General features: G+C 38.3%; 1 protein-coding gene across 1 annotated transcript in view; it reads left to right on the forward strand.

The window, feature by feature from the left end:
• ABI3BP (ABI family member 3 binding protein) overlaps window positions 1-26,074 on the forward strand; it is a 416,270-nt gene that overhangs the window by 250,520 nt on the left and 139,676 nt on the right. Inside the window, exons 25-40 of the mRNA XM_063457646.1 lie at window positions 767-838; window positions 2,504-2,581; window positions 2,919-2,996; window positions 3,591-3,644; window positions 4,448-4,540; window positions 4,758-4,835; window positions 6,099-6,170; window positions 7,600-7,677; window positions 14,942-15,019; window positions 17,533-17,592; window positions 18,316-18,384; window positions 21,420-21,488; window positions 21,584-21,658; window positions 22,860-22,928; window positions 24,524-24,598; window positions 25,828-25,902. Coding sequence (XP_063313716.1) covers window positions 767-838; window positions 2,504-2,581; window positions 2,919-2,996; window positions 3,591-3,644; window positions 4,448-4,540; window positions 4,758-4,835; window positions 6,099-6,170; window positions 7,600-7,677; window positions 14,942-15,019; window positions 17,533-17,592; window positions 18,316-18,384; window positions 21,420-21,488; window positions 21,584-21,658; window positions 22,860-22,928; window positions 24,524-24,598; window positions 25,828-25,902 — 1,173 coding nt within the window. The remainder of the gene's footprint in view (window positions 1-766; window positions 839-2,503; window positions 2,582-2,918; window positions 2,997-3,590; window positions 3,645-4,447; window positions 4,541-4,757; window positions 4,836-6,098; window positions 6,171-7,599; window positions 7,678-14,941; window positions 15,020-17,532; window positions 17,593-18,315; window positions 18,385-21,419; window positions 21,489-21,583; window positions 21,659-22,859; window positions 22,929-24,523; window positions 24,599-25,827; window positions 25,903-26,074) is intronic.

Below are 26,074 nucleotides of genomic sequence, written 5' to 3' on the forward strand. Positions count from 1 at the left end.
CCTTTAAAAGAAAAAAATGTGCATCAGTATATGCTAACATAAAATAGTGGTTAATTGAAACTAGGCGTGTTAACTTTGTTGAGTGATTTCAACTTTTGCTTTTCAATTTTGTTATCGTCTTTTTGACATATTATTAATAACTTAATGCAGAGTCGTCAGACTATACATAATGAATTATAGCTTGAAAAGATTTTTGTTTGTTAAGTTTACTGGATCTTTCAGTGTTGATTAAAATGTTTGCAGTGGTAATGACACTCATATATCCATGACTCTGGAACATTGTTGTTGCAGAATAGGTTCTGCACATCTACATTAGATATGTCTGCATGACGTTGTCATGGAGCAGTACACATGTACTTTTATATATATATATATATATATATATATATATATATATATATATATATATATATATATATGAATATATATGAATCCATCTCTAATCAATGCTTTCTATAATATTTTTAAAGATAATAAAAAGTACCATATTAAGTGTTTGCTGAATGGATATTATTATATATCTAATGTAGATGAAACAGTATAAATGTTCTTTGCACTATGTTGCAGAGGGATATCTTGAGTTTGGATTAATCCAGAAGTTAATAGTTCTTAATTCCAAGTATATGTTTTCTGTCTTGCAAATAATGACATCTCCATCCATCTTCTTGATTCATATTCAATGCACAGTCTTTCATTTTCCTGCTGTTCTTTAAAATCTAAAATAATCACCCCACATTTATCATCTACTACAAATGTTTATTTTTAGCTGCAGTTGGGAAACATCCTATTTTTGTTCCTACTACAAAATCCAACTGGGAGTACTCCCAAACCCTTCACGGTAAACCACATAATATATCTATATGTATATTGGAATATTTTAACTCATAACATAAGTACATGTAACTCAAGTGTAATCTGTTGTACTTTGTGCTTTCTTCTTTGTACCACATAATGAGTTATGTGACTTCACCTTACAGCACAAGGTTATAACCTAGTTTCTCAACCAATGGGGTGCATCTGATGTACCATGTACTTTAGTGCCAGTTGCATTAAAGGTAGAAAATATATGTAACAGAACACAAATGCCTAAATATTATCCTAGGTAGAGCTTTTTCAGAAATTTGTAAATGGCCTGAAATTAAAACTCCTATGTCACAATCAAGCGACAGGATTTTTCACGCAGTTTAAAACAGATCAAAAGTTGTCTCTTTTTTATAAATGCTCCTACAATTGGGGTATGGACTGTAAGGGGTTATCACAAATGTGATGTTATTAAAAACAATAATTTGCTGGAAAGTTATGTTACTTGAGTAATGGGTTAGAAAAAGGCTCATTAATAAAATATGTATGGATGAATTTATATGTTAGTGGTCATATCTTGTCACTTTGTTTGTTATCATATTCCAGGCATTATGGATAATCTCCTATTCTTTAGGCCTTTTATAGATCTACATATGCCTCACATGATTTATGGCTCACATTAATTCGATTCCTGTTAAATTTGCTTTTTAAACGGATCAACCAACATGGTTAAATATTGTCATAGTGTTGTCAGAATCAGCAAATTAGAGCCAGTGTTTAGTGTTTGTAACCTAAAATCCTGAATATTTATCACACAATCAGCATGGACACAGCTTTATAAGGCACACGTCATTGGCTTCCATGGTGATTACATCACTTTTAGAACTTTTCCCTTATAACCTTCTTCACACAAACTTTTTTCAGAAAGGCTTGATGACATTTGAAGGAGTACTATACTGAGTGCTGTGACACCAAAGTTGAGGAAAGAATAGATAGCATTTGATATTGAATGTTTCCTTTTATTTTCCTTTATTACTTGCTTTATTAGGTACCACTAGATCAGGGGTTCTCAACCCAGTCCTCAAGGACCCCCTACCAGTCCAGGATTTAGGGATTACCCTGTTGTGTCTAAAGTGTTTGCCCCCCCCCTCCTAAAATCACATTAGACAAAGCAGGGTAATCCCCAACTCCTGGACAGTTTGGGGGTCCTTGAGGACTGGGTTAAGAACCTCTGTACTAGATAAATCCGTGTCACACATGGATAATATTATGTTCAGTGATATTCAGTGTAAAAATCAGCATAGCTATGGACTGTGTGATATGGTTTAGTTTTAATTATTTCACTATAAAAAAAGTAGAGCCAATTTTAGGTCTCCCCATGTTTTGACAACATCAGCACCTCCTTCAGGTGTAATGCTGACGATAACCTTGCTTACACAAATGTAAGCAATCGCCCCACAGGGTAATGATTCTTGTCCACCTAACGCAATATCCACCAAATGTCCACCTAACACAATATCCAATCACTATTTTTTCTGTCATTTATCTATAAACAATCCACAGGGTCTTAATATCATTGTTGTCTATAGCTATTGTTTTAGTTCTTAAGAAATATATATCTTTAGTATTTATCGAACTAAATACTTTTTTTATATTTTGTGTTATGTTTCCATCTTATGATTGGATGATGGATTTTTTTTAGCAGAAAGATACCCAGTCTCTACTGATGAAACCCAAGTCAGCACTCATGTACCTATCAAACAGCAAAGGACCACACTGGGTAAAGGCAACTTATCTATTATACTCATGCTCCTCATTCTTCTGTTTATGTAGTGTATTATATGAGAAACAGTGCGTTATGTCTGCACTGTCCACTATCTTTGTGCAGTGTATTAAACTTATAGATGTTAAGTCTGTATAAGAAAGTCTCTAGCTTGTTCCCACATTGAACCTAGTGTAGAGACTTTATTCTCTGTTGTCTTTATTAAAAACATTGCACTATGTAGCACTTTGAGACTCTGAGCTAACAAAACAACATTGCAAAATAACATTGCCTAAAACTAAGTCTCAAGATGTGGTTCATTTTTCTTCTTCTGATTGAGTTATGGATTTTTTAGCAGGGAAACATCCTGTGTCCACCGATGAACCACAAGTGACTACTCATGTATCCATCAATCAGCACAGAACCACATTGGGTAAAGGCAGCATTTGTTTCATCCTCTCATTATGATTCATATAAAATAGCATTATATATATGTAGCTTTTTTTTCTGCAGTATTGGCATGATGTCTTGAAAGCCACACATAGGTCATATGTCTGTGTACGAGAGACTTCTGCTTAGCAATAGAGTGTAGAATATAGTCTTGTTTGTCAGTTGTTTTTATTAAAAACTTTGGGAACATGTCTAAAATATTTGTAAGCAATCGATATTCAAATAAAAAATGCCCATTCCAACAAACCAGGCTAATCAGGCAGATGAGAATTAAGCAATTAGAAAGTAGAAGCATATTTAAATGACTGGCATACATAAAGTTTGTTTATTAATTGTTCATGTTAGTGTAAATGCTGAGTCTATGCTTTGTGGTGCACATATTGTACAGATTTGTTGTTATGTCAGCGAACATTTCTGTTTGTCTTTTTGTTAATGCATCTCCGTTCATCATACTTCATTCATATTATATTGTGCTACATCATTTTGTTTTTTGATTTACTAACAATATAAAAGAGTAATCTCCAATATGTTGTCTATTACTAATATATATATATATATATATATATATACACATTAGCTGCAGGTGTTCCTGCTACAAAACCCAGCTTGAAACATCTTCAAACTATTCATGGTAAACCATATTTTTTATTTTTTGAATACTATAATATTTTAAGGTATACCATAGGCACGTGGAGAAAAACATGTCCCATACACTTAACTTAGGATGTTGTGTACATTGTAGAATTAAAAAACAGGGTACATCTAAAGAGGACACTGGGTACCCCAATACCACTTTTATTTCAAATAAATGCTCAAATAAATCGCCGGGCAGCGGGGCCCACGGAGCAGCTGCTCTAAGCCCCCCAGGAGCAACCGTTTGCCCCACGTTAAAGATGGCCCTGATAGAATGTCTGGGTGGTTGTCAAGAGCATTTGAGACCACATGAGGTCAACGTTAATTATTAAACATTATAGAGATTCTTCACTTGCTCAATAGTTATGTTAAATTCACTTCTGCTAACTTAACACCCCACAAGACTGTACTAACAGTGCTCTAAGCATTAGTTACATTGCCAACAAATTAACTCATCACTTATACTTACTATGGAATTTATAGTTCAGCAAAATAAACAAGAGTAACATGTTTCTCTTGGATAACTATCCAATTAAAATTAATAGACTGGAAACTGAAACTAAGTATTTCCACAAGTTCTTTAAATCAATATCGTAATACACCCTTTTACTTTGCCTTATTACAATTAATACTTAGGTAATCAGTAATAATGAGATGACCTTGGCAGGGTATGATATTTATAACTGGTTAGTAACTGTCATTTATGGACAAATTAAAGTTTGGAGTACAAATTGACATGGTTGTGGGTAATTTGATATTGTTTATGTTTAACAACTTAATTATAAAACATGTACTATTTAGAACTACCCTTGATTCGGTCAACATCATCCTCTGGGCCAGATGTAACTTGGAAAATCCCACAGGTTACTCGAGAAAAAGACAGCACCCCACAGGGTAATGATTTTTATTTGTTCCACAACACAGTATTCTAGAGCTTTTTTTATTTTACAGGTTGAGCCATGGTAAATGAATAACTGAATATGAACTACTCATATTTTTAATAGATTTCTAAAAACTTTATATTGACTGTCTACCTGATAATATAAAAGAATATATCTAAATTTTTTGGGGTTACTTTTTCCATCTTCTAATTAAGTGATAACTTCTTTAGTGGGAAGCCATCCAGTGTCTACCAATGAACCAGAAGTGAGCACTCGTAAACCTATCAAACAGCACAGGACCACACTGGGTAAACGCAGCTTTTTGGCTACATTAGTTCTCTTCTCTTCATATAACATGCTATGTATGAAATGCTGCTTTATAGCTGCAATATCCATTTGCATTATACAACTCTGTATGTCTGTATATAAGAGTTCTAGGCCTTGATTCCATTCTATCGGCCAAAACAGTCTATAAATAATGATTAGTTTTGACCAATATTTTTATTGAATTTCAACTGGATTTAATGCTAGCCAAAATGCAAGCATTTGAAAAATGCTAGATAAATAGCATCCGATAAATGGAAGCACGTCCTTTTAGTCATTAAAAAAGAAATCGAATAAACGTCTATGGGGTTAAAATGAGTGGGAGCGTGCCCACTAAATAGTGAGCAGCCAGTGACTGCTCACTGCAATAAAAGACTAGTGGCTGAGCAGTTTTAGAAACATAGAATGTGACGGCAGATAAGAACCATTCGGCCCATCTAGTCTGCCCAATTTTCTAAATACTTTCATTAGTCCCTGCCCTTATCTTATAGCTAGGATAGCCTTATGCCTATCCCACACATGCTTAAACTCCCTCACTGTGATTGCTTTATGGTTCATAGTAATGTACAGGATGACCTGGTACTGGGAGGATATTGTAGCGTCCCACCTACTCCCATAATGAGGTTAATTAATTGAATAGAGCACTGGGGGGCCTAGTTTTCCCTTTGCCCCCACCTGTGGTCAATAGGTGGGGGCTATCAATATAATAAATGAAGGGGAGCTATTGTTCTCCTGTCAGCAACCATTGACGACGTGTGGGGGGGCTATAATTAATACACAGAGGACAATCTAATGTCCCTCCCCCCCACCCATAGCAGTCAGATGCAGACTGTAATTTAATAACTGGGGTGGGTGACCTAATGTCTCCCCCAGTTCCCATCCGTAAGCGGCAAGTGGGGGCTACAATTAAGTATAGGTAGAAGGAGGGACATGCCATTGTCCACCCCCGCCCCCATACAAAAACAATGTGTCCATGTTAACAGAGAGAGTAAAAAATAAATCATTCATTTATATATGTAAATTTTCAATGTATTTTGTATTAGTACAGAAGTTGGTGAAGCCTGAGAGCTGTGTTAGATTTTTAATGTTAATGAAGAGTCCATATCTGTCTTTTGTTTTTATTTCTTTTGCCAAATGCTTCTACATCCACTATATTTCATTCTTGCACATCACAGCATGTTTCATTTGGGATTTATTCACAATCCATGTTGCAGGCATTTTCATCTGTTACAAATATTTCCTTTTAGTGGCGAGTGGGAAGCATCCTATTGATGTTCCTACTACAAAATCCAGCTTGGAACCTCCTCAAACTATTCATGGTAAACCATATTCTATAATTCTAATTGTGTATTGAACATACTATAAATACGCATAGTTACTAATAAACACTGTGCTACTTTTAGTGAAACTTAAAACAAAAAAGGTCACTCCAGTCAAACAACTTGATTTTGGCCTTATGTATATTTATGCTGTGTATTTATTCACACTCAAATCTCAATAGGTTTGCTAAAAAGGTTTGTTGATTTCTGCAGTGTAATTCAACAGCCTTAAAGGGTCACTCCAGACATCTAAACAACTGTAGCTTGCTGAAAAGCTGCATGTGTAAAGAGTGTGTCCTCTTTTTTTCATTTTGCAAAAAGTGCAGATTTCAATAGAAATTGACAATTTTATAAATTAAAGGACTCTCTTGTCTTTCAAGCAGACAACATGTAATGTTATTTCCTGGTTTCGTTAGCTCAATGCAGCTGACCTCAAGAGGCAGCAATTGCCCAGAGAATGTGACTTACAAAGACTTCATTGAACTTTATTGGGAAGTCTTTGATTGGACAACCACATAACGTCTGGACGGGGTTAGAAGGGGAGAGCTTGCAAAGGCATTAAACAAGAGAACTGCAGGTTTTGCAAGCAGATTTTAGATATATCCCCAATGACAATATACATAATTAAAGGGCTGCAAGCTTTCATTTGGATTATATCAACTAAACAGAGATGTTTATTTATTTTGTATTTGGGCAGTGGAGAGTCCCTTTAACCACACCTCTATTTGCATAAATCAACTTTCTTTTTAAACATATTCTGAGTACATACTCAGCTCAGCCAATAAAAGATCAGTGTGAGTTAAGCAGCTGGTATTCCCATGAAAGATCATTGTCCTCTTATTATTTTTCCATTTTAGTATGGGTACGAAATACTATGCAGATAGTAAGTAGACAGTGATTGGATGTGGGGGCTTAGTCTAATCAGCAGCTCAGCTCACACTGGTTTCTCATTGGCCGAATTTTACTCCAATGAGGAGGATGTTTGTGAAAAGGGGAGGTGTGGCTAAGAAGTTGACGTTATGCTGCAAATGTTTATTTTTGAGGGTTTTCCAGCAAAACTAAAGAGATATGAGAACACCACAGCATATGAGGCAGTGTATGAAGCAAAACCAAATGACTTAAATCGTATTACTGGTCAGAGTGTTCCTTGGCCTTGGGGTAACAGACAGAATGAACCCAGTACATGTCCATAGAACTGAGGATAATGAGATAATGGGATGTAGTAAAGTTTTAAGGTCTGCATTGTAAAATATGCACTCTTGATTATTATCTTCGGCTTCAGATGTAAAATCGAAAGTAATGTTTTTAAAAAAAAAAAAAAAGAAGCAAGCACACCACTAGGTAATGCTTTTATATTCTAACTAAACTATGAATACCTGTTTGTTTTTGCGTATTTCTGCATCTTCTGAATGGGCGATGACTTCTTTAGCCAGGAGATATCCAGTGTCTACTGATGAACCACAACCAAGCACTCTTGTATCTGTCAAAGAGCACAGGACTACATTGGGTAAAGGCAGCTTGTTTATTGTAACCACACTCATTTATTCGTATTGCGCTTTATGTTAGGAATGCTGCTTTGTGTCTTCAGTATCCAATATGTTCCTTCTATTTACTAGATATCATATCAATCAAATCAATATCATGTAAAAATCTGGAAACATACTTTTGTAAACTTAGAATTTTATGGCAGGACAGGAGGCTTCATATTTGCTTTACCTTCTTTACTGAAACCTCCAGCAGCAAAGAAACAGTTAACAGAACTTTTCAAAACAACCAATCAGAACAAAGCAACAGTAGTATAAAACCCCTAAGCAGGCTCTTCCACTTCCTCTTTCTTTGCTGCTGCCTCCAGGTGAGCACTCACCAACTCAGAGTTGTCTCTGCTCTGGGTTGTTTTTTTATCCTACATGCTGCTTGCTTATTTGAACAGTCTGTTTAATCAGTCTATTTACTAGGTTTGTTTTAGCAGCTTAATTGCTGCATTTATTTAGGCAGGCTTCTTGCTGAATTTATTTTAACAGTTTATTGCTGTGTTTATCTAGGCAGTCTTTTGCTGGCTTCAGCTAGGCAGTCTCATGCTGTGTTTAGCTAGGCAGTCTCATGCTGTGTTTAGCTAGGCAGTCTCATGCTGTGTTTAGCTAGGCAGTCTCATGCTGGGTCTAGCTAGGCAGTCTCATGCTGGGTCTAGCTGGGCAGTTTATTCTGTGTTATTTCCTATACCACTCCATGCTATGTAGCATGCAGTTTTCTCTCTCTGCTGCATGGGGACTGGATGTCCCTGCTTTAATGCGTTTACTCTGCCTGTACTCTGTTTCCCCTCCCTGGGTCTCCCTGCTGGGCTCTGTAGCCCATACCCTTTCTCCCTTATTCCCCACCTGCTCCCCGCGGCCCCTGGCCGCTTGCTGAGCAACTTTTTCAACTGTGGCAGTGCTGCGGCGGCCATTTTGTTGGAGCCGCGGCGGCCATTTTGTTGGAGCCGCATGGCCTCCATGCATCGCATACAGCCCGGTCTCACCCACCGAGCTGCCCTGCTACCTGCTGGCCATGTGGCCAGCCTTCCCTCTCCCTATACAAGGGGAGATAGCCCAATATTTCAGCTATCCCCCTACTTACTGTGCCTGTCTCACATGCTGCATGTGTGACAGATCCTGGATAGCAGGATCTGTCCCAGGCACTCTCACAGCTCACACTGCAGCTTACTATGATCTCTGCTGCAATGTGACTAGGTTCTCTATCCTAGCAGTAAACTTGCCACACCTTTTGCTACTAAGGAGAATTCTTAGATTTACAGGGGAATTACTGCTCAAATAAATATCCTTGTTTAAAAATCATTGTGTAACAAGACTATGCCAATGTAATATATGCTAATCAAGCCTTTCTCTCAACAAACATTATATGGTCTGTTTTCAGCACCTAGCTCCCCTGCCAAGGTTTTGCTGCCCTTCCTGCAAGGGGCTTAAAATTTTCCACTATACATACACTTCAAATGTATCCTATTATTATTATGCCTGTGTGGTCTGTAGCTGTGCATCAGCTTCTAGCTGTATGGACCCTTCTACCCCTCAAGGGGGCTAACCGACCCCACATACAGTCCTGTCATAACCGTAATGAGAGTGGCCCCCCCCTCTCGCTGACCGCACTACTGGGTGTACGGACCTCTATGATACCACCCTGAGGGTGACCCCCTCTTACCTACAGCTCTGCTGGATCTGCAATGCCCGGTTATGGTTATATGAGGGTGACCCCCTCCTGCCGTCTGCACTACTGGACTGGCAATGTCTGGCTACTTTATTATACGGCTATCCACTACGGCACTACTGTACCTACAGTGTCCGATTATGTTCAGACTGAGGGTGCTTGTTGTGCTTGTTGGGTGACCCCCTCTTGCACGCTGGGTGACCCCCAGCTGGCCGCACCAGGTATCACTCAGACAGTGTTACCTCTATGGCAGTTATGCAATCACGTCTGAAGGCCAACCACTACGGCACTACTGTACCTCCAGTGTCCGATTATATTCAGACTGAGGGTGACCCCCTCCTCTGTTGGTCTATACTGCATAGTATGCTTGTGCTTGTTGGGTGACCCCCTCTTGCACGCTGGGTGACCCCCAGCTGGCCGCACCAGGTATCACTCAGACAGTGTTACCTCTATGGCAGTTATGCAATCACGTCTGAAGGCCAACCACTACGGCACTACTGTATCTCCAGTGTCCGATTATATTCAGACTGAGGGTGACCCCCTCCTCTGTTGGCCTATACTGCATAGTATGCTTGTGCTTGTTGGGTGACCCCCTCTTGCACGCTGGGTGACCCCCAGCTGGCCGCACCAGGTATCACTCAGACAGTGTTACCTCTATGGCAGTTATGCAATCACGTCTGAAGGCCAACCACTACGGCACTACTGTACCTCCAGTGTCCGATTATATTCAGACTGAGGGTGACCCCCTCCTCTGTTGGTCTATACTGCATAGTATGCTTGTGCTTGTTGGGTGACCCCCTCTTGCACGCTGGGTGACCCCCAGCTGGCCGCACCAGGTATCACTCAGACAGTGTTACCTCTATGGCAGTTATGCAATCACGTCTGAAGGCCAACCACTACGGCACTACTGTATCTCCAGTGTCCGATTATATTCAGACTGAGGGTGACCCCCTCCTCTGTTGGCCTATACTGCATAGTATGCTTGTGCTTGTTGGGTGACCCCCTCTTGCACGCTGGGTGACCCCCAGCTGGCCGCACCAGGTATCACTCAGACAGTGTTACCTCCATGGCAGTTATGCAATCACGTCTGAAGGCCAACCACTACGGCACTACTGTACCTCCAGTGTCCGATTATGTTCAGACTGAGGGTGACCCCCTCCCCTGCCGGCCTATACTGCATAATATGCTTGTGCTTGTTGGGTGACCCCCTCTTGCACGCTGGGTGACCCCCAGCCGGCCTCACCAGGTATCACTCAGACAGTGTTACCTCTATGACAGTTATGCAATCACGACTAAAGGACAAATCTCCCGTGCCCAGAAGGTCACTTGTCCTGTCCTCATGCCACCCCGCTGACCTCACTGCCAGAAACCATCGGTACCCTACAGGGGACACTCCACCGGCCATCCTAGACGCTACACCGAGCACCCCTGGTACGCGTTGGCTAACGGATGGATTCATCTAGAGGATCAGTATTCATGACGGAGTCCGGAAAGGTCCCCGCAGACACCTGATACAGGGTTTGCACTCTATCCGGGACTAACCACTGGATGTCGATGACACGCGGACACAGATGTTTCCTCGGGACAAATGGCGCGTTATAATACTAAATTCCATTTTGGAATGTACCTATATGACTTATAGGTATCGCCTAGTTGGTTTCTACCCCTGAGAGCCGCAAAACGGGGATCAAGGTTACAGAATCTTGGACCGTTCCAGGAGCAATACGCATGACCAAAAGAGGCGTCCATTCCGAAGTTGCCATACTGGGCGAAGTGTGCGGCGGAGTGGACTCCCGCCCCATCCCCATCCTACATGCTCCCAATGAATATGTCGCCTGTGGACACTTTGAGACGGAGGGCACTCATTCCCTCAGAGCTGCTCGGCGTGGATGATTGGTTCTCTCCCTCAATACATGAGAGAAACCCACATGGATTTGCCATCAACATAGACATATTGAATCTGACTCACTCCCAGAAAATGCCAGGCATATGCTCCGCAACCTGCGGGTCACACTTAGGGGCCCAACCCGGTCGATTGACCAGTTGTTATTCGCCATCGAGGCCATACCTCCAGGATCCGGTACTATCAGCCGCTCCAACATGACGCTTTCTCGGGTCCTCGGCCTGGTATAGCCGAATCATGTGACCTTCGGATGAAGATCATCTAAAACTTAATTTATTACTCCGACATAGGGGGACCTGGCCTACCTAGGAGTTTCGGACCCCAACCAACTTCGGCCTGGACTCTGGAGTTCAAAGGAGGAACCTCTTCACGCCAACTGCATGGAACTATCTGCAGGTTTGTTCAACGTTTACAGCTTTCCCAGGGGAAGTGGTACTGCTCGCTACCTTCCGGCCTGGACTTATCACTGGTTGCCCACTTTGGACTGCAGTCGGATCTCACGTAGGATCGCTATCTATAGCGTCTGGACAAGTATTCGTCATTTGTGACAATGTCTGCGGGACGAGACACTCATGTGGCGGACGGCTTCATCCGACCATGGAGAGACCCCAATGATTGGTTACCTCACCCTCCGGGGTCTCGACTACTGGCATGATTAAATTCGGTACGAACTGCCATACGGAGCGGTTCTCCAGCTGGCTGCCGGACCCTCAGCAAGGCGAGGGACGTGTTTTCCAAGCTTGGTCTCCTTCGGGGCGTACGCATTCTGTTTACTTCCAGGATACTTCAGGCTTTGCTTCAGACCGAATTCCTGGGAGTGTCGTTTCGCCTGGCCACACCACTTCGGAGGAGTCCTCCGTGCTTTCCCCTTTTGCGGGAGTTTGCCATGGGAAGGCAATCTACGACTAGCTGTCTCCAGGTCCTGTGTGGGATCCACAGGGGTAGCCTGCCATGACTGGTGTCAGGAGAGATGTTTGGGTCCCTATGGCTGTCCCCATTGTCTGGCTGAGTTGCCCTCTCAGGGTAGGATCGTATGGGGCCATTCACGTCCTATGTCAGCTAGAGGACGACTCATGTGCGTTTTCGCAAGATTCTGGCATTGGTAAGGATCTCGTGGTCTGCAGTCTACCAAGAGGAGTATACCTTACAGGAGCCCTATCTCTTGCTATTCCTCAAGTCTAGTGGTATCGTGTGTTCTGCATTTCCTTGAGGAATGACCTGATGACAAGGACTTGCCTTGCGCCAGTTTTTCCGCTTACGGTTTTCCCCAGTACATCTTGTATTTCATGACGTTCTGACGTCATGGTATTGACGTAGTGTTTTCTTCCTTCTTGCCGTTCAGTACATCGGTTTCTGCTCCAGACATATTTCATTTCTATTCGTCCTCTGTGTTGTACCCCTACTCTCCGGATGGGCCACGGCTCTTACAGGTTGTACACGACCATGTAGATCCAGGATCTGGTTCTTCCCTCCGTCTACTCATGGACAGCTGTTGATTTCTGCGTACGGACGTTTTGATCTGTTTCTGCATTTTCTATACACCGCTGCTTGGTTTAGGGAATGGGTTTTCCATTCTCCTTTCATTTCAGTCCTATGTCATATTGCTTCTGGTTCTACTATTTGGGCGTTAAAATTGCAAATATGAAGCCTCCTGTCCTGCCATAAAATTAGGGATTATTCTAGCCTCGGTGAGGGAATAATCTAAATTTTATTAAAGACAGGAGGCGAATATTTCCCCCCCTTTTCTTACGTTCCCTCCCTGGATTTGGGTCTTATAATTAATTGGGGATATTGTTATGTTTTGTGAATGCATTGTTTTACATAATAAAGGTTATTTCTATTATTTAGTGATTGTCTGTGTGCATTTTTATTCATCATGTTTGTGTTGTAATTATGTTTCGTCCATGCCTTTTAGTTTAGGTACATACTAGATACTAGGTCTTCATAAGATCTGTAGACTTTGTTTATTCATCAGGTATTATAATGTGAAAGTGATATTGTATGGATATGACATCTTGCCTTGACAGTTTACTTTCACAATGTTTTCCTTTTTCTTGCAGTGTAATCTATTTTCTCTCTGGGCTTGACGATTTTTTTCTCTGGATATGTCTGCTGCAAGGTGGATTCGTTGGTTTCCTTGCTCTCCTGCTCGACCTCATCAAAGAAAGAGGAAGTGGAAGAGCCTGCTTAGGGGTTTTATACTACTGTTGCTTTGTTCTGATTGGTTGTTTTGAAAAGTTCTGTTAACTGTTTCTTTGCTGCTGGAGGTTTCAGTAAAGAAGGTAAAGCAAATATTCGCCTCCTGTCTTTAATAAAATTTAGATTATTCCCTCACCGAGGCTAGAATAATCCCTAATTCCCATTTCCATTCCTTGACATTTCATTGGATTGCAGTTGCCACTATGTTCATTTGCTGTATAAAATTAGGGGGTAAACAAAAAGTGAGATTTAGATAGCAAATTGGCTTTTAAGGAGAAAATAGAATGTGTGGAATTCTGTGCATTTCAAACAGGCATACTATATTATAGATATATAAGACTGTGTATTTTTTGTGGCATTTCATTTTATTTTGTATTTACGCTTTTTACATTTTTAAAATGTAAAGTTTTGAAATCTCCCAAAATCACTACCAGTCACTTTTAATTATTTCTGCTTTTATTTAACTTTAATTGAATATTAGGAGGAGACTGTTATATATATATATAAAAACCTGTTTCCTGATAAGTTCAAAACAGCATTGACTTATGGGTAGCTCCACCCTTCACAGCATGAAGGATAAGAACAGAACTAGAAAATTAGGATAAATGGTATTGTCTACCCCCTGTGAGGCAGTCTTATTAACTCTCCATCACAGCAGTTATGAATGAGCCAGCATTAGCATTTCTAGATTTTATTTTACACTCACCCACCAGGCCAATATTTTTAAGGGCCCAGACAGAATTCAGCCTCTTGCACCTAAAGACAAAATAGCCCCCGCATCAAGCTTGAGCTCATAGACTCTGTAAAAGCTTTAGTTGTAGTCTGCACCCCTCTTTTGATAGCATAAACATCTGATTTTAATGAGAATTATGTACACAAAATGTGATTAATAAATTTGCAGGCAAATTTACCATAATATGGGGCCACCACCTAACCCAGACTGTAGTTACATTAGGTTGAGTCAATAAATGTTACAGCATGCTGGCTGGTTCTTTGTAAAATCTACAGGGAGATGTTCAGTTGAATCTGGTAGGAAACTGTTGCCTCCATATTTCAAGTCATTTCAAGTGATAGTTTTCTAGCTGAAATGTGGAACCTCAATTGAAGTTTATTATTATAATTAAGTCATTGTACCACATGTTAAAAAGTGGCTTTTCAGAGTTTTTACAGACCACTTTTATTTTAGGTTTAACCTTATAACTGATTAGCTAAAGCTATCTCTTCCTAACCTTTTGAATTGTTATATTTAAATTTATCTTTTTAAAATCATGGTAAACAAATTTGATCAGCATATGCTCTGTATGATAATCAGCAAAAATTCTAGAGTTTGTTTCACACTTGTAAATTGCAATATTAAAATTTTGCATAGAAAGGGAGAAAATTATCTAAATAAACCAAATCAATTGATTGTTTCACAAGTAGGTTCATTGATAATGGTCCAAACATCTGATTGGATGATGGGTTTTTTTAGCAGGTAGATATACAGTGTCCACCGAAGAAGCACAAGTGAGCACTCCTGTACCTATCAAACAGCACAGAACCACACTGGGTAAATTGGATGACTTATAACTTGTGACTGTGAAATATTCATGATTCGGATATGCTCTTAGAAAATAAATAAAGGCTATCTACTATTTAAAGTTAAAATATATATTCAATTGTGGGTGATGTTTTTTCCACCTTCTGATTGAGTGATAACTGCTTTAGCTGGTAGACATCCAGTGTCAACCAATGAACCACAAGTGAGCACCCATACAACTATTAAACAGCATAGGACCACACTGGATAAAATCAATTTTTCTGTTACATCATCCTTTTTCATTCATACAGTTTACATTCATGTTGCTTTATGTCTGGTTCCATTTATTCACAGAAAATGTGTCTAATAAGAAAGTGACTAGTTATATATGAGTTTTAAAAAGCGTATAGTTTGGCAGCTGCCATACTTAAGATCATAGGCTAGTGACATGGTATTATGCGACATGAAACAGTGTATGTTGTACTATATTTCTTTAAGTAGTAGTGATATGTCAGCCAAATTATCGTATTTGCAAACTGAATTAAGAAAGAAAATTTACTTATATATGAGTTTTTTTTTTTTTCATGATAGCTTATTTAGTCAACATTTATGAGACACTATGAGGCCTTTTTCTCTTAGGGTGAATTCAGTTTATTGTTCTCCTTATAGATTGATGGTAAAGTAATACCCCCAATATTATGCAGTGAAAATTTAAATTAGATTTTAATTAGATGAGCTTCACAAGGAAAAAAGGTTTAAAGCTGTAAGTCAGCGTTAGTGGCAATCTGAAGTCCATCATTCTAGAAAATGTTCAGGATGCAGGCAAATGTCTTCATCCAAGCATCTCAGAGTCCTTAAAAATAGTCAATTGTATCCTCAATACACATTCCTATTAATAACACCCATTCAATCACATCTTAAATTTGCCATTTATAATTACTATACAATATAATGTGATTGGAGATTGTCTCGGCAAATGCTAGTAATAATAATAAAAATAATAGTAATAATGCTAGTAATAAAGATAATTAATTTGTGACTGGTTTCATCGATAAAGATGTTTGTCTCTTGCTGTTTTAATGCTAATCACTTCTCCACCCCTCATCATTGATTCATGTAATGCCATGTTCTTTCCTTTTTTATTAACTTCTAACATAGAACAGTAATCCCAAACATATCATCTATTTGAAATATTCTCTTCTTTTGACTCTTCTAAAAAAGCCAGCTTGGAACAACCCCTTACACTTCAGGGTTAACCACAGTCTTTACTTTATATACTTTACAATAGTGTACAATATACATAATATTTGAAGGATTACAGCTTTGGGGCCATGATTTAAAAACAGATAACCAGGTATAGGACTGTCTTTTATTGCAAGAGATAAATTTAACTCTGATAACTAAATAGTTCTCACACTTTAAAGGACCATTATAGTGTCTGGGAAACAAACCCATTTTCCTGACACTATATAATCCCTAGGGTCCCCCCACCCTCAGGGATCCCTCCCCCCACCCCTGCTGGATTGAAGGGGTTAAAACCCCTTCAGCCACTTACCTTTATCCAGCACCGGGCTCCCTTGGCGCTGGTGACCTCTCCTCCCCCTCCGACGTCAGCACCCGAGTGGAGCCGATTGCGCATGCACGGCCAGAGCTGCGCGCGCATTAAAAACACTTATAGGAAAGCATTTCTCAATGCTTTCCTATGGACATTCTGTGTGCTCAATGCTATTTTCTCGTTGAGCGTCGGGGAAGTGCCTCTAGCGGCTGTCATGAAGACAGCCACTAGAGGCTGGATTAAACTTGCAATGTAACTGAAACTGATATGTTTACATCTGAAGGGTTAAAACCTGGGGGACCTGGCACCAAGACCACTTAATTGAGTGGTCTGGGTGACTATAGTGGTCCTTTAACAAATGAAAAATTTGCAATACTCCCTGATTGTGTTTGGTGGTTTATTTTCTCACTAAGATTCTGTGCTTTGTAGATCAACTTGTTAGTCTACCATCATCAACATCGTCAACAACTGCTCTAGCATTAACAATGGAGATACCACCTGTTTCTGTAGGACAAACTCATTCTAGCAAGTGTAAAGTTTGTTCTTGATAACTCTAGAGTAGTAGAATTATTTATGCCATAGAATTTTGTTGTCATTTGTGCACGGCACGGCCAAAATGCAGACTATTGTTGGATATTTTAGGGGTTTTTGGGGAGGTTGTATCAGAAGTTACAATTAACTCTAGTAATTGAATAGTCTGGCTTCCACTAAAATTGCTGGTCAATTGCTGGTCAGTTACCCAAAGTATGGTTACCTTTACTAAGAATTATAATGTTCCGCACTGATGTTAAAAAGAGTTCTTGTAATATAGTGAACCCCTAATGGTTTTAATAGTTGTAGGACAATGATAAATAGATTATGCATGTAATTAATTAAAAGCGTCATTGTGTGATTTAATTTTACAATAAAGTAGACTAGTAATTTGTTGAGCATTGCTAGATTCACTATTCCACCACTAACCACCTAACTTTCAGTTTTTTTATTCCAGCTACTACCAGACAAGCTATTCCAGACAAATACTTTCACTACTTTACCAAAACAACTACTGGTAATGCTTTTTCTTCACAGAGCAGCCATTAGCAATTTTTTATAATTGCACGCCCTTGTAGCATATGCTTGGCCATCGTTGTGCTTGATAGTAAAAAATATTCCATTATATGCAATGAGAGAATATCACAGCTTCATGACTGTCACATGATCCATCTGTAGAATCACTTACTACATAATCAAGCAGCTTTGCTTGTTATAGAAAAAATAGGTGGTATTTTTAAAGGTTTGAAGGTTCAATTTCCTTAGTAGGCCCATATTCAAACCAATGTGAACCAGGAAATGTGATCCTTTTCCTTTAAGAAGGCACACAATAATTAGGAACAAGAGCCTGCTTTTGCTTTTTTTACATTGCACTGCTGGAAACATTGACGGAGGGGAATCAGGGCAAACTGACAGACTGGCACGTATTTAACTTTTTCCCCTGACCCATATATTTGGTCTATGTGTGCCAGCTTCAGGACTGCCAATAAAATGTGCCAATAAAACAATTCTCTATCACTCACTTAGTTCTGTGGATGTAACATGAATTCTGGCAATGTTTGCACGTAGTGTAAATAAAACAAAACAATAAGTTGAAAGTTAATATCAACACGCATTTTACTTTGATAAATCTCCTTCAATGTGTTCCCAGTGATCACCATTTCATTGCATGCTTCAGCATGCAGTCCCTTCAAATACAATGGGGAAGTCTGAATATGTAACACTGGAATTTCTTTTTCAGCATACTCTGGAGGTCAGCTCATTCCTACCACATCACAGGATATTGCAGAAGTGTCACTAGCTGTACCTGGTACAACAATCTCTATACATATAAATACAAATAGAACTGATCAATATGCAACTTTGGCTTTTCAGCTGTTTGATGGATTGCAACTGCTATCGGCTAGTGGCTGGCTGGGACTGATTGGTATTCCAGTCCATCAACAGCTGGATAACTGCAGTTGACGGTTTAATGTTAGCCTGTAATGAATGGATTTCTATAAACCTGGTAGGGTCATGTTGCTTCTATGCAAACATTTGTTGAGTTGTTTTATTATTTATATATTATATTCTTTATATTTTTATATTTATATTATATTTTTCTTTTAGCAAAACTTTCACTGTTATTTCTCCTTCGGAAATCTCCGCTAACTATTCATATTTTAGCATTGCTTAATTCAGATAACATATAAGTTTAAAACAAACTATGAATAAGAATGAATGTAATCTTAGACAAAAAAAACTTGAATTAAAACAAGTGAACATTAGATGGGATAATTTTAATTTTAAATCCAAGCACGTTAACTTTGGGTGTACTCAGTGAACTCAACAAAACCAACTCATGGTAATCTGGATGTTTAAATTGGCTGATTCAGTATGCAAAAAAAATATTGCTGAGTACAATTCTAACTGCCTTGGCAGCTCCCTTAAGTTGCTCAACTTGGGGGAACTATCTCCAAACCTGCTTATCTTAAAGGCAGACTTATGGAGCAGTTAAAGCAACTCCATGCTCTTTCTCAAATATTTGTAAAGTATGCTCAATGTATACTCTCTTTACATTTCTACCTAAATGTGTTTTATCCCCATGTCCATTAATTCCTGTCTGAATTAAAGTCCACAACTGAAACACAACAGGTTGCATATCATTGTAAATCAGGGGGCAATGATCTGATACCATTTCGATATTTTCATACCATCCTGAATCTAGACAGACATCCTATGTTGTACTGATTTGCTCTCATGATATTTCATTTCAAGTATGCAAATGGTGTAGCAGTTCTCCCTTTGACATCTACTGAATATTGCAATTCAGTTACCAGAGATATGCCCAATTCATATAATAGAACCTAGTCCATATTTTGATAACTTTTGGATCCTCTGACACAATGCTAAGGTTTTATCCCCAAATATTATTATACTCTCTCTGATATTCCATTAAATGGACACTGTAGACAGTGTAACTGCTGTGTCTCATTGAAATGGTAAAAGTTGCCATGGCATACTTATAGGTGGGCGGGGGAGCGATGTGTGTGTGTGTGTGACTGTCTTCCTATGACTGTGTATATGTGTGTGTGTGTGTGTGTGTGTGTGTGTGTGTGTGTGTGACTGTGTGTGTGTGGCTATCTGCCTGTAATTGTATGTGTGACTGTCTGTAACTGTTTGTGTGACTGTCTTCCTGTGACTGTGTGTGTGGCTGTGTGCAAGTGACTATGTGCCTGGGACTGGACTCTGAAGACTGCTGCTACTATTGTTGTGGAAAAAATGAATTGTATTGTAAGGGGCTGAGCAGGGGCTTTAGAGGAAGAGGCAGGATATTTGGGAAGGGGGGTGCAAGAGTATTATGGAAGGGGGTGCAGGGGATTGTAGAAGGGGGACAGGGATTTTGTTTAAAGGGGGCAGAGCAGGGGATTTGTGGAAGGGGGGATGCAGGGGACTGGACATGCGTTTTGTAGAACGGCAGTCAGGAGAGGGGTTTTGTAGAAGCGGACAGGACAGTTTTTTTTCAAAATTTACACATTTGTGCAATATTTCAAAATTAAAACATTAAACATTGAAAATATTGCGGGTGTTTTTTACATTTTAAAGTATGTGGATGGGGGGGGGGAGGGAGGATGTGTGTGGCTGGAGATCCTCATTCAATGTTAAACTGCTCAACAATGGTTTAACACTGAATGGAAAGACAACCCCAGGGGACTCTAGGTACTATGATTAAGTCAATATGATGCAGTGGTCATAATGCCTACAATGTCACTTAAAATGAATGCCATTCATATACTGTATACTCAGATAGTCTGATACCATGCTGATTCATTTTGTGTTAATGATATTCCGGTTCACTAACACGCTGCATAAAACTATTCTTCTAAAATTAAAATAGCACGATGTGTTGGGATGTCTGTTTGTATAGTTGTTCAAGAGTACAACTATACAAATTTTTTCATTACTTTTTCTAAACCAGCACAGTGTGGGTTTTTGTGCATGGGTTTGTGGCCTGTACTCTCAATGCTCTCCAGACCTCAATTGGCTCTGAGGAATATATCCAATGGACTGCAATATCTGGGGCTGATAAGATGGCCAAACTAAAATAAATATAATGAGTATGTATGTTTGCCATTGACCACAGGATCACACCGTGCTTATGATATTCATAAAGCATGCTGATTGTCATTAGTGGCAATGAAGTTTGTGAAAAACAGACTCTATATCTCTTAGGTTTGCACAGATGTGTGTATGTATGTATATATGTATGTATATATATATATATATATATATATATATATATATATATAGTATGTTCCATATGAGTAGGGCCATTCATACTGCCTTCATTTTTCCTTACCCTCTGGATATGTTCTGTTTATATTTTGGTATCTAGATATCATTCCAAAATACTCCTCTCTCATTCTAGAATACTCAGGAACCATTTCAATTTTCAGATTCCATTTTAGTACTATATGAACTACTAGCATGCTGTTCTGAAACGCTGATCTGATTTTTATATTTTCTTTCATTTAGATACTGGAACACTTTTTTAATATTCCATTTCAGTTGGTTTTATGAGGAATGAATGATTGAAATAGGGCAATATTAAACAATACACATATATGTTACTTAATATGTATCTTCTAATCATGTCATGTTAAACCCACGCGCATGTTCTTTCTCCAAAATATTTTTATGAGCAGGTCAGCAGGAAGCCATCCGGCATTTGCACTGCTTTGTTTCCTCTCACAGATGACTGCTGTTCCAGAATTTCTAAAATATTTATTTTCCCCTTTTTAACTATTTTCCATATTCACATTTGTCTACAAGCAAGAAGAAAATCATGTCTATTTTTTATTCCAGTTCCAAGTGAAACACCATTCCTCCATCCACCAGCTGTTCCTAGTACAGAAGCTCCTCAGTATGGAGATGGTAAACCATTAACTTTTAGAAAAATAGAAGATGTGTTTCATTAGTGGAACACTTTCTTAAGCAGCTCATTTTTGTTTGTTTTTATTTTACCTCAGACAGCACTGAGCTAGTTCCTGAAATAATAACAACGGATTCTCTTTACATCGTTGAACAAGAAAAAATAAGCTTAGGTAATGCTGTACTCAAAATCATTCAACAAGTGCTAGTTGACAACTCTTCTTAGAATCATTCTGACTTCAGGTTCTTTTGTTTTTATCTTGCAATCCATCTTGCAATCTTTGACTGACTCATCTGCTTATACACCTTATCTCTGTTTTATGCCTACTAATATTGAAATCACAACAAGTCGCATCTGTGGAGGACAGACTATATCTAAACATATTGTGCTCTCCTTGTAGGTCAGCTACTACAGTAATAAACGCAAATGTGGAGCCATGAAACGCTTATGTTATTTGGAAGCAAATGCCACAGTGTCCCTTATTTAATACTTGCCTGAAGTACTATGACTATATCATTGTAACTATAAGTATAATGCAGACGTGTTATTAATATTCTGAAAGAGGCACTATAAGACTAAAACTAGATTTATCCTATTGAATTGGTTATAGCGCCTGGAGTCCTCTGGCTGTGTCCCTGCATTCAGGGTTAAAACATTATTGAGCAGTTTATCACTGAATGGGAGTGCTTATTTCCACAGCCCAGCCCTTTCTAAATTACATTCTTCCTTAGCCATACTAATTCCCAACAACAATGGGCGGCCATGATAGACTGGAAGCGGTCAGCTTCCTCATAAGCCCAAGCAGTACTGATGGCACAGGCTGCTGGGAACTTTCATCCACTATTAAAACATTAAAAAACTGTTTAACACTAAACAGCAGTTAAGTTCCAGAGTAATCTCAGTATGTTAAAATATACTTCATCCCTTTACATTTTGAAGAGTTTTTACATCAAATGTTTATGTTCTAAAACTCTAACTATAATGTTTACAAGACTGCTTTCCTTCGTTGCCTTTAATTTACCACTTGTTAATTTTTATAAGGACATTCCAACAACAATGTCTACCCATGCTTCTTTGCATAGGTTCTGATGGATGGAGCTCTACTATATCATTATCCCTTATTCTACATATTAACTGTACAATTTGTTTTATGGCATGTACATGGACATGTGTACCAGGAATGGCTAAGATACATTATCTATTTCTCTTTTTAATGAATATTTTAATTTTTGCTAAGGTGGAGGTATCAACTCAGCCATATGTACTTATTGACTTTTACAAATATGTTATGATGCACTTTATATTCATCACTGCTACAGTGTTGCATGATAATTTAAGGACTACACAGATGACATCATGAGCCTTTTTTGCAGCTTCCAGTGACAAGCCAATTGTCCATATGTTTGCAACAACTTCAAAGCCAAGCATCAAGATCACAGCTGGTAATACTATTACTGATGTAATCTTAATACAAATAAATATCCACTCCTTAGTTTTTATATAAATGAAACATGTTGCTCAGATATTGGGTAGTATAGTTTTAATGACCTATTTTTTGTGAGGTTTAAAAAATTCTAGTTTGGTAATTACCTTATATGCTTGCTTGCAGAAGTTGGCTATGGCATTCTGACCCTGTTATTAGGGACCTCAACTTGCAATTCGTTAATTAGTGGACTGCATACCTTTTTGCAGATGTTTACAGACTTTTTGTTGTTCTTTGTTTGTTTGTTTGTTTACTTGCTTGGCCATCTGTTGGCTAAATTGGTAGCACTATTTTTAAACATGAACCATCATGTTCAACCTTATTGTTATTAGACCTATTACACTCTTTGCTTTCACCAACATAAAAAAAAATCACTACAACGCAAGCAATTAAATACTATCTTCCTTAATTGACTATAATCTTAGATTTAAAGTATAATTCACTACGATAAATCCACAGCAGCATGAACTCCAAAAAATGGATAATTGCAGCAAATGAATGGCATTGCCAACCCACAGACCACAGAGACCATGCATTTGGTTTATTCTATAAAGCCAAAGTAAATTTCTCATTTCATTTATCCTCAAGTCATTGTGGCTATGGCTTTCTTGCCACTTTAAATATGAAATAAAAGACAGAAAGACAGATTAGATAGAGCTAGATAAACTGACCGATATATAGATTAGATAAAGATTGATAAACACATATATAGATAGATAGATAGATAGATAGATAGATAGACACACTGATAGCTTAGATAGAGATAGATAAACAGATAGATCTATGTCACGTTTTGGAGCATATTAGCATCGCACAATTTCAGATTATTCCAAAAAAAAAAAAAAAAATAAAACAGGTACAAATGCAGATATCTGTGTGGCTCTTATGATATTATGAGACTTATTGGGGGACCAATCTGGCATCCTGCCTATGTTTTTGGTCAGTCCGTTTCTTTGTGTATTATATAATGTACAATGGCCCTGTGTGCAGATAAGCTGCTTATATTATTTACCAATTATACTTAATTTTATTGAAATAATTTGGAAGCTTTTCCTGATACAGTAAATACATAATTCATGGAGTAAGATGCTATGGAAAGTCTCCCAAGATACAGATAATTTATTATAATGGAAATCTAGCCAGTGAGCTAGCTCAGTTGGCAAGTTTCCTGACTACAAAGCCTGTTCAAAATGCAAAGTCACAGATTTAAATCCCAGCAGGGTCAATTCAGCCCTTCATCCTTCAGAAGTCGATAAAATGAGTACCATTAATTGATGTGTAATAATCCATCTATTACTATTAAGCTGCCGTTTTGGTTTATTCCGAGAACGAGCGTTTGAGTCCCACTGGGAGAAAGGCGCTATATAAATACTAGTTGTTATTATTATTATCTATACTGCTTGGTGAGTTACGACATTAAGCATTTAGATTTGATAATGCTTGAATGCATGCAAATATATTGTAAGATGACTTGCATGCATATAGAAGAAAACCTAAAGTGAAGACTTTGTCTGAAATATACAGAGATGCAATAACAGAACCATTATTTTACAGCACCAAAGAAATCCCGTCCCTCTCCCACCCAGTCTAGTACCTCACCCACGGCAGAAGTAAAACAGCCAACACCTGGTACAGTAACTACTCTGTTCATTCAAAGCACTTTGTAGTGTGACCTCCAAATTAATAGTCACGATAAGCAAGGATCGCAGCTGACCTACTTTATTAAATTTTTATTTTAAAATAATTCTATAAAAAGTATTTTGGTATTGTAAAATAAACCTAAGGAAAACATGAACAACAAACCATCCTATTTTAACATTGTATACCAGAATAAAAATAAAGTAGAAATATTAATGCATATACTGCATATTGATTTAACTATAAACATTGACCTTTACTTAGAGCAGACCTTTAGTATTAAGATTTCCATCCATATGTAATGTTTATGTGGTTTTCTTGATAACTTTCAAGGTGGATGTAGATTGCAGGTGACCATTAATTGTGACTAATGTGCTTAAAAGTTGAGATTTCAGTTAATTACCTTTGAAATCATTTTTCTGCATGTGTGTACTACTTGACCTGACTAAAATTTTTAAGATCCATTTTTTAGTCTGATACCTGGTAGCCTAGATATTGTTTATGGTTTTAGTATGCATCATTTTGTAATATCAAGATTTGAATTTCTTCCCTCTATATGTAGGGCTATAGATTTGGGTTTGGCTAGGGTTAGGAGAATATGATTAGACTTGTCGTTATCAAGGTTAATATATTTAATTTCCCCTCAGTTGGGCTGCAATACCCATTAATCTCTGCCATACATTGCCTAGGTGACAATAGTTGAAGGTTAAGGAAGAGATTATGGGAGTCAGGACTAGAGGTTGGAATTGGGAGTTTTCGTTACAAATTAGAGGTAGTCTAGGGATGGTCAATATATTATGGTTATAGTAAAGGTTTTATTAGGATTTAGGATATATTCAGGGTACTGTTTATAAATGATATCTATTGAACTTCACAGCATCTGACATCTTCTATTATTTCACAGATAATCTTCCTTTTTATTTTATTGAAATAATTTGGAAGCTTATGCTTATTCAGGTCATTCATGGAATGAGATGCTATGCTTTACATGTTCACTATCAGGAAAGTTTCCCAATATAATAGAAGGGTTATACTGCTTGGTGGTCTGTGACATTAAGCATTTGGAGTTGATAATGCTAGGACACATACATATTGCGTGATGACCACCATGCTGCATTTGCCTGTATATGGAAGAAAAAACTACATTCTATTTAGGAATTCAAAGTGAAGGCTGCATCTAAAATATACAAAGATGCAATAACAGCACCGTTATTTTACAGCACCAAAGAAATCCCGACCCTCTCCCATCCAGTCTAGTACCTCATCCACGGCAGAAGTAAAACAGCCAACACCTGGTACAGTAACTGCTTTGTTCATTCAAAGAACTTTATAGTCAGCCCTCAAAGTACACAATTAAGATAGGCAAGGATCGCAGATGACCTACTTTATTATATTTTTATTTCATAATAATCACTTTTAAAAAGTATATATGTATTGTAAAATCAACCTGTGGAAAACATGGACAAT

Source organism: Pelobates fuscus, chromosome 1 (genome assembly GCF_036172605.1).
Source record: "Pelobates fuscus isolate aPelFus1 chromosome 1, aPelFus1.pri, whole genome shotgun sequence".
Classification (NCBI taxonomy): domain Eukaryota; kingdom Metazoa; phylum Chordata; class Amphibia; order Anura; family Pelobatidae; genus Pelobates; species Pelobates fuscus.